This window comes from Bombus vancouverensis, chromosome 14 (assembly GCF_051014615.1).
Source record: "Bombus vancouverensis nearcticus chromosome 14, iyBomVanc1_principal, whole genome shotgun sequence".
Classification (NCBI taxonomy): Eukaryota; Metazoa; Arthropoda; class Insecta; order Hymenoptera; family Apidae; genus Bombus; species Bombus vancouverensis.
In genome coordinates, this window is record NC_134924.1 from 12,612,189 (window position 1) to 12,622,106 (window position 9,918).

General features: G+C 43.6%; 1 protein-coding gene and 1 long non-coding RNA gene across 3 annotated transcripts in view; one reads left to right on the plus strand and one right to left on the minus strand.

Moving 5' to 3' along the window:
* Window positions 1-9,918, plus strand: part of Poxn (paired box pox-neuro) — a 33,419-nt gene that overhangs the window by 2,192 nt on the left and 21,309 nt on the right. The window contains exons 1-2 of one of the 2 annotated variants that reach the window (XM_076624260.1): window positions 165-230; window positions 7,871-7,909. In XM_076624260.1, the coding sequence (XP_076480375.1) occupies window positions 7,897-7,909 (13 nt within the window). In that variant the 5' untranslated portion in view covers window positions 165-230; window positions 7,871-7,896. Of the gene's footprint in view, window positions 1-164; window positions 231-7,870; window positions 7,910-9,918 lie in introns of those variants that run through there. The other variant, XM_033333163.2, reaches the window with a different exon arrangement.
* Window positions 200-9,857, minus strand: LOC117156286 (uncharacterized). Its single transcript, XR_013060064.1, has 3 exons — window positions 2,405-9,857; window positions 2,269-2,322; window positions 200-2,208 (listed from the first exon to the last, which is right to left on the minus strand). It is a non-coding gene; the product is annotated as an uncharacterized LOC117156286 (long non-coding RNA).

The following is a 9,918-nucleotide window of genomic DNA, read 5'->3' on the forward strand; positions in this document are numbered from 1 at the left end:
ATAACCCGAAATGAAGGGTATCATCGTACGGCCGTATGCGTGTCAATGACATAACACGAAAATCAGCGGCGCTAATTACGCGATAACGATCCACCGTTAGGGGCCCCGGCACGGCGGAGAGGAACGACTCGTGTGCCGGTTCTTTCGATCGGCGAAAGAGGAAAGAAAGAAAACGCGAGCATGAACTGCCCGTGACTACGTCCAAACAAGGAAGCCCTTAACGTATTTGTGTGCGTGTGTATATAAATATATATATATATATATATACCTAAGTTTATACGCGAGATAAAGACTAGATGTAGCTCGCAAAAGTATTCAAATACTCGTAGATATTTTTTACGGACATATTGTACGCGTCGTGCAGCGTAGTTAACGCAGATCGAATATTTTCCAGCATTTTCGTTTTATACGCAATTTTATTTTCCATTATAAATCCATTATTTCGATAAAAGTTCGCCACTCTTACGCTATCGGACGAGAGTTTAAAATCGCTACACGCTCCATGCAACGCGAGAATTTTGCAAAAATCAATTTGAAATTCCGCACGAGACTACATATATGGAACGAAAGGATATAATCGTTGATATTTATGACGCTAATTACGAATTAACGATAGTATTCCGATAACGTAACATACTAGACAAAGCGGAATTTGTCAAACTTTTCCAATCGGTCTGACGTAAATGCTGTAACGTTATGTATATTTATAGACAGCGGTGTATACGCGGGTCCTTGTATACGTGTACCCGGTCCTACGTGTATACATATACGTATAGAGATTTATTCGGTTTGGATATACGCGATAAATATTAAAGTTCCTTATAAAACACAAAGTTCTGCCGCTCTGCTTGGCCGGCGCAACCGGGGGCCTCTGACACGCCATTGCTTCATTTAAAATGCAAATTCGTCCGTGTGGCGTGAACCACAGCGGCCCGAATTATTCTAATTACCTCCCTCCAGTCCCCTGTCCGCCCTTTTTGCTCGTTGCTTCGCCGCGCTCTCGAAAGCTCACCAGGCTTCTTGGTGCTCGCCTTCGATATATTTCGAGGGAGAGAAAAAAAAAAAAAAAATCGAGATTCCGCTAAATTCGTGCTTGTGCTCAACGATAAGCGACAATTTTATGTCGGTTTTCCAGCTAACCTTGAGCGACGTGGCCCCGAAGATATTCTTTTTGCGTTTAATATTCGATGCAATTTTGTGGCATGCCAAACATCGTTGTACATCGTACAAATACCTTTATAAATAGCAAATTTAAAGGATAATGCCGATCAATTACGTAAAAAGGCGATTTTTATCCAACAACCAATTTGTCGCAAATTGATAGGGATTTTTACAGTTTGCGCGTACGATATATCGCTGACATTTTTAAGTAGAATACCAAAGTTCGTGCGTTCTTTCATGATTGAACGGTACAGAGAGTTAGCGAGCGTTCGAATTCGGCCTCTCCGACTATCGGAATATGCGAATAATTAAGTCCGTATCAGCCCCGATTTGTATCGTTCGGTTATAAAAAACCGCGAAACCTTGGGTCAGACACGAGCCAAGTTATTTAACCGCATGGCACTTAACTTCAACTTGTACTTCGTATTTCGCACGACAGATGCGATTGACGGTACTTTTGTCGCGTGATACCTACGATACAGATTACGGTGCTAATTTTAAGATCTATTAAATTCAAGCATCTTGCGGATGATCTAACGACGAGATCTAAATCGTTAAATCGTAGGGACGAACGTCACGCCCGTTTTTTCGAATTTCTCGCTTTCGTTAGGAAGCGAATTAAAGCTTTCGAATTTTGCATCGAAACCAGACCATCCATCCTCGAAAGGAAGTCGCGACACAAGTTTTTTACACGGAACCGCAACGCAAATAGAGAGGATGGGAAAGAAGGATAGTCGGAAAAAGATGGCCAAAGGAAGAAGCTAGAGCAGGTAGAGCGGCCACGGTAGCCACGGCCAATGGGTACGCAGAAACGTGTTAAAGTGTGCTAGAAACGAGCATAGATTATCGTGGGTAACGTGTTCACGATCCGAGCGAGATGTCGTGTGCATGTAGGCCTAATATATTCAGATTTTTATGGCTGGTGGCATATCGGAGATACGGCGGTCCACCCCCGTCCCCCTGTCACCCTCCTCCCACCCTGAACGCGGTGTAACGTTGGCTGTGTCGGGGCAAGCCTTCTCCACGTACCACTTAAAGCGGGGTAACCTAATGAATAAACAAAAACTAGATTTCGCTTAGGGCTTACACGTAAAAGCGTGACCTTACCGGCGATTTACCGCCTGCGGTTCTCAAATCGAACCTTTTCCACGGCTGGATAACCTGCAACGGAAGACGTAACAAGGGAAATAGATTTCTAACTTTCACGATGATTGGGTTTCCATCGTGTTTTTAACGTCGGTACCTGTCGTTTCGTTTCCACGTTTCGCCAACGTTCCAGCTCGCTTTTTCTCGAGACCGATCTGAAAAAAGAATTTTATTTAGAACATGTACATCTCATTTGCAACTCTGTACGTTTCGATTACGTTCTAACGAAATATTTATTACATATTAAATCTGTAAAGTCGTAGACTCGCCGATAAAACTTTATAGCGTAGACTGTTTCAAGAAATGTTACATCTATACATCGTTCCCCTCTCTTTCTCGTTTCTCGAGTTATCGAACTAATCGGTCAATAACAATTGATTAATCGCGAATGGAATACCACGCCGACTCTAAAACATCGATCGCTGCTTCGAATTAACTTACAACCTCGTTATTGTTACGTTACATTTTGATCCGCACTGTATCTTCGTTTTTCAAAGGTTTCCCGTGTCGACGATACCATGGGAAGAAAAGATGCAGAGGTTCGAGTATCAGACGGATATTACGTTAGACGGTTACGTAGTTTGTCGCTTGGCAATCCCTTTGAAGAAATTTCTTCGGGTTTTCTTCTTTGCTGGATCGTTATCGCGAGGGTTAGAGGGATTCGTTTTTACCTCGGTGACTCGATGCGAAACGACGCGGCGAAGGATTCTTCGCAAAGTTCTCTTCCTATTTATCGACGGAATGACGAAATATATTTATGCTCGTAACGATAACGAGTCGAAGTTTGACAAGATTCTTTCAACTTTTGTCGAGAATACATTAGACGATAGTGGGGGGGCAAAGGATTACGTTGATTCAAAATAAATGTTTCCAAGCGTACGATAGCTAAGCGAAAAATACGCGTACTATACTTTTCGAAAAGTGGAGCAGCGAGAGAGAAGACCGCGTGAATCGTGTTTGGAGCTCGATACTGTCTTATGCAGGCATCGATGTCACCGTAGTTACGTGTTGTTCCTCGGTTTTCGAGTCGTTATAATCGATTCCTGTGCGCTTAATTTTGTCCAATGTTTTACCGTTCGTGCGATACGCTATAACTCGCGGTTAATTCAATTTCAGACTAATCGAAAGATTACGAAGGAACGAAAATCTTAGACTCGCGAAGGAAACGTTGTAGAAAGCTACATGGAAGGTTAAATACGTTGCTTGCTAAGGAAAATTCCATTTGCGAGGTCTCGCTCGTGCTGCCGATCAAAGACCTTGAATCAACATAAAGATAGTAACGGCGTTAAATCGATTTAGATAGATTATCATTGACTTATTAAGAAGCATCTACAAATTTCTTTCGCGGTAACGACGGAACTTTGAGCGAGTTCGAGCAACGTTCGAGCAAGTATCGAAATCTCCTTATCGAAGTGAGATATTCGTTTCTCAAGAAGTAGTCGGTGAATTCCTTGAAATCCTTCAAATCTATTTACGAGTTAAACGATCCTGCTCTAATACGCGTTACAAAGCGTTCGCGCGATAACCCGCATACCCAAAATCGGTAAATGAATTTATATTTCCTTAAATTCAAAGTCGAACAGGCCTCGTTAAGCCTTAAAATTCCACGGTACATCAGCCGTTCGAGTTTCGGCGTTTCCACAAATTTTTACACGCCCCTGGTCATCCTCTTTTTATTCGAAGCATCCATCGAGCCTTTAGGCGCGAGTTTCGGCCAAGCCGCGTAATTGAAACATCGGTATCATAGCGTGGCCAAAAGAAATTCACGGCGGCCCCCTTGCGAACCGGGAGAAAAATTCAGCGTGTCGGAGTCCGAGAGCGTTCGGTTCGTACGTCACTTTTGCACGTACCGCGGGGCGAGCGAAGAGCAACGTCGAAGAAAGAAATAAAGCGGGAGGCGGGACACGTGTTCACGAGAGAGTAACGACGGCAAAACACGTGGCGCGCGAGAAATGCGGCGAACGATCCGCGTTGCCGGCCCTGTTTGATTTATAATAATCGTTCAATCCTCATTACCGAGATATTTTATTGTGGCGACCGCTGTTCGACGAGAAACTGGCCGCGCGGAATTTCCGATCATCCTTTCGAATCGAACGCAACCTCGCTGACGCCTACGAAAGAAAATTGCCAGTAATTTTCTTCCTATGTGGAACGAAGGAAGCGTTTTGTCTCGTAAATATCAAGCCTCGAAGATGGTTAGCGATAACGATAACGGCAAGGCAGCTTGTTTTTCGAGCGAAACGTTTCACTTTTTGAGGGAAAATGGATATCGCGGATCGTTGGTCGCACGACTCTTTGCGCCAACGTCGACATCGATTCTTCGACTTCCGAATGCCTAGATTTTCGAATTCTTGCGATAACTATCGAATTAAAAAGAAACGAATCGATCCATATACAGATACATATAGTTTGCGGCAGACTCGTTTCCTTTCAACTCGTGGCTACTAAGATTAAATCGGAATACGTTTACGGATCTTCGAATTTAGCCTTCGATTTCCTACCGAGATTACAGCGAAGACACGTGAACTCTCTAACAAGACTCCGAACTTTGTATTCGGATACTCGATGGCTTGGCATAGTACAAACGAAGCTTAAAAGGGCGCGTCGAAGACGCAAAATCGAATTCCGTCGTACGAATAATCGATTTTCTGCAAAATTTCAACCGCTCAGGTGTCTGTACCGCGAAAATAAAAAGTATCTTTGCTGAAATATGAAAACTCGAGAGAGCGAAAACCCGTCCCGAGAGAAACAGGCTCTGAGATAAAAAAACGAAAACCCTCGTCGATGACGGTTTCGCGATGAAAGTCGATCTAATTAAATTAATACGCGTCGTTGTACATCCTGCTTCCGAATCGTGCTCGTATCTTCGGACGAATAAAGGGGCAACCGCTGCTTTAACGAGTAACGCTTGACACCTTGAAATCACTTCGTGATGGAATTTGGTATCCGCGAACTTTACAAACACCATATACGTAGAATCGAGTTTTTCCACGGCGATCGTCGACGCCGTAATAACTTTGCACCGTCGATTTTCCAGGTCTTTGCGCGGACGCGGGGCAAAAATGTTCAGCTTGTTTTCTTGCGAGACACCGACTCGAATACGACATTCCCGATTTCTTGCGGATCTCGAAATTTCGCTGATACGCGACACGATTCTCACGTTCATTTTTCTCCTCGATGTTCCATATATTTTAAATCCAGGAGATACGAATCTTATCGACAATAAATCGATTCGTAGTAGACGTCCGAGCAAAGCCATCTTGGATCGCGTTGCCGTTTAAAATAATAAAATGCGAAGAAAGCTGTCTGAAATTCAGCTAGGCTTGTTTGCCCGATTATTCTCGGCTGTGACGCTTTCGACGACACTTTTTCGCGCGTGTAAATTATCTCGCGACCGGTCGATCAGCTTCTCCGAACGAGCGACGAAGAATCGTGGCAAAATTTATAACGGAAACGAGGAAGAAGAAGACGAAACGGGGGGAAGAAGAAAAAGAAGAGGAATAATTTCGTCGATAGCGCGACCGTGCAGCCGCGTAACGTGTAATAGTTACATCAGATTAGGGGAGCGAGCGTGTAAGCAGGCTTAATGCGTGGGTAGCCATCGAGTGACCGGGGTGAGCTCGGTACTCGTTGCACATAGCCGAGAATACACCTGAAACCGTGCTCTCTACTCGCTTCACAAACACAACCGTGTTGGCCATTTGCTCCGCTGGCGGGGACCTCGACACGAACGAGGCGAGGGTAACGACGAGAAAGCAAAGGGCGGCGGGGGTAGCGGGTGCTTTGGTAATCGCGCATTAATTTGCATCACAAAGTACACGCCACCCGCCACGCTACGCACGCATTCCACGTAGTTTTCCGCTACCGTTCGATCTCTTTGGAGTTCTCAAGCCGTCGCGGTCGCCACCGACACACCCACCGGTTTCCTCTCCTTTCCACATCCAAGAACCGTCTACGTACTTCTTTCGATCAAGTATCTCTACGCGTTAACACGATTATCGATATGCGCTGTTAGGCGACCTTCGGACGTGGAACGGAATCGCGAGGTTCGGTCGAACCCCACGCTTTCGAAGATTTAGCGAGAATTCGTTTCGTATCGAGAAGAAGATCGCGCGTTGTTTCGTGGAAGAAGAAAGGCAGACTTTCCACTACGAACGAGAGAATATCGGATCATTTTTTTGTAAATCTTGGCGGAACTCGTCTCGTACCGCGTTGCAGAGTTGCTGCATCTTTATTCGAAGGAAAAAAGAATCGCTTTTATGGATTTTAGCGGTTCTTGCGTGTCGCGAAAGAACTACTCCGCCTTTACTCGCGATCGAAGGAGAAGAGAAACTTTTATAAATTATCGCGTCTTATTCGTTATGCCATTTCAAAAGTATTGTATTTCGTTTTAGACGTTTCGGACGCTTATGATTCCGTAATCGGTACTTTGGCGGAAATAGGAAGTACAGGGCGGAACGGTGGTTCGCTCGTCCAAAATACTTGACGAAACAGGAAAAAAGTATCCCGTGACCAGGAAATAACGATTAGCGATAGTTATACCTATATAACGTTTCTGCCGCTGCTTATTTCGACGAAAATTGCTACTGTAGGACAAGCGGAGAATTGGAATCAGCGAAACGAGTTAATGCCGGTTGACGTGACTTGTGATTTGCGATCGAGTGTGTCTAATAATAAACGGTGCTTAGAATATTTTCGCAAACCTACTCGTTACAATTCCACGATAAAAAATCGTTCGTATTCGATATGTTTCGATATTCGATATCGAATGTTTCTTTATATTACCTAACAATCGTCGACCATGTACAATCATCTTGAATTTTCCTAATATAGAAATTTCGAATACGGATTTTTCGTTTTATATAACGGCAATGTGAGGTGTCTGTTCGACGATTTTGGTTACCAGCAAAACGTCTTAACTCAACCAATAACTTGGCACGTTGTCATAATTCCGGCAGAAATAAAAAAAGAGCAAACCAGATCCTCTTTTCTCGACCTCCAACGAACGCGATTTAGTTACAAGCTACGTCCGCGTCAATCCCTAAAACAAGACGCCGACAAGCGATTTAAACCGTTTCTTAAACGTTACGTTAAAATTAAATGGACAAAGATTGTTCGGGAGACTCTGCCCGGTCAAATTACAGCTGCCTTTACGCGCGTTTGTCGCCGGGTGGCAAAATCGTCGATACGCGTGCCGATCGCGAATAATCGACCTGGGCTCGGTTTCACCCGCGATTACGTTATTTTCACGGAATGAGAGTCACGGTACCGGCAGGCGATAATATTTTGCCGCGTGGTACGGTTGCATATTTAAGGGTTGCCGTGTCAAGCGTCAAGCGCGCCCTTTGAATACATTTAAATTCATTAACAGTAAAGGCTATGTTCCCGTAAACTGCGGCGCACACATGCGAGGCCCTCTCTCAACACACGTACGAAATATGGTCATCGTTATGCCATAAAACGGACGAACCCAGCGCTCGAAATAATTGCGTGCGCTAAAGAATCGACCGATGATTGCGAATGATCTACATTCGTTAATGAACCGTTCTCGTTTCTGTTCCAGACTATCGCGGAAATCCTTGGATCAATATGCCGCATACAGGTGAGTTCTACTACGCTCCTACGTTTACTACCTTATATTTCCCCTTCTTTTTAATATGCCAAACAGATCGTATTTAATCGAGTTTTGCAATTCGTCGTGAAATTCGTCAATTTTCATTTTCCAAAACGCCTAACGATCGTATCGTGTTCTTCCGTGATTATACGATATCATAACGTATTTAAATCGAAGGCTATACGCGTTTATCTCCTAGTAGCGTCTTCGAAGCTCGATGCAGGTTTATTCTTTCCTCTGTGAGAGTATTTGCATATACACGACAATATGGGGAATTGTATTCGTAGCAATTACCATACAGAGCTTTCTAGCTTATACGGTTAACGTTTCCGGACACTGTAGCTAGCAGTCTTTTAAGGAAAAAAAGATACGAAGGAAATTGCAATCTCGTTCTTTGCAAGTTTTCCATCGATACAACTCCTTTCGCCATGTTCAATTTCTATTTCCACTTCTGCTTGGAATTTGCAGATTTCTAGTATTATCTATCTATCGTAGTATATATAGGTAGCTTGGAAATTATCCGTCGTTTTCTTCAGCTTCGTTAGCCCTTGGTTCTATCGCTGGTACCTCGAATTTTACTTTTATTCTCATTGCCCGTCCTCCTTTTGGTATTCTTGCGCTAACTTTATTTATTGCTGCATCTGTTTTTTGACGCCCTTGTACCACTTTTTATAATTACTAAAATTACTCGCCCGTTGTCCTTGCGCTGTTTTATTGTTGCTAAAATTTCTTTTTTCACGTCCTTACACTGTGATTTTGTTTCCTTTTTTTTCTTTTTTGCTTTATCCGCTTCTTCGTTGTCCTTGCAGCGCTTTTTTATCGTCGCAATTTATTCTTCGAAGTAATTAACGTAACTCCTTTTTCAACGTGATCTTGTTCAACAACGACTCTCTCGTACCTCGCGCAAACTTAAAGCGCCTCTCAACGATAGAAAAACGGAATAAAAGGACGAAACATGCTTGGAAATTGACGAAATTTTTCTCAAAAAATAACCCTCCTCCACTGTCGTCGCGCATAGCTATATACGCATAACGCGAAGCGACAGAAATTCAGATTCGGCGAACAACGTACGCCAGCTTCGAATCAGCCATCGACCAAACGAGTCTTGGCAAAACCGACGTATTAGCAACGCTGATACAGCGCTATGAATATCGGCTGTTTCAGATTTATACGATGACATTTATGCCAGCCTCTCGTTATCTTTTCTCGGACATTTATTACGAGGTCAGCTACCGTCGGCGAGATCAGAAGACGAGTCGTTCGCTGGTCAAAATTAAAATCTCTCCTTTCTTATTCTCTTTGCGCGTGCACGCGCGCTCGCGTCCTTTCTTTCGCGCTCGCTCCTTCTTTCTTCTTCTGCTGCTCCTCCTCGATTCCTTCCACGAGAGATCGGACGCTCGAGGCGTCGGCTAAATTACGATTTAGAAGCCAGTTTGACAGTAATTAACGAAGAATTTTATACGGCGAATCGAGAGGCGAGATCTATAGACCTGTTATTAAACGAGTTTAATTATATCGCACTGTCTGTCGTGCTTTTTGCCTCTCGGGTTCCACTCGCCGTCGTCCCTTCTCCTCGTTTCCCTCGTTCAACGTTTAAGTAGATTATTAACACGACTTGTAAGACTTCTAAACAAGCTGCGGTATCGAGATTGCAGTTGAAACGAAGGGAGGATTGTTTTTTTTTTTTTATTCCTTTTAACGATTTAGCTATCATCGACGCATACGTTGTATCGCCTTAATTACTCGAGCAATTAAACGGTTAAGTATCCGAACTGGGACTTTATTCGATCGAGGCAGAATGATTTACGATTGATCGGAGATCTTCGCGTTAAAAAATGCCTGTGACATTAGCGATCGATATAATTAGAACGCGTGGTAAAACGGTGGCGTAGGTAGAGCAGAATAGGATTTTAAAAATGCGACTTTCAAGTTCTATCGTAAGGAACGAGAACTCTTCGAAAGTAAAGCGAAATATGAATTTCTGTTCGCAAAATTCG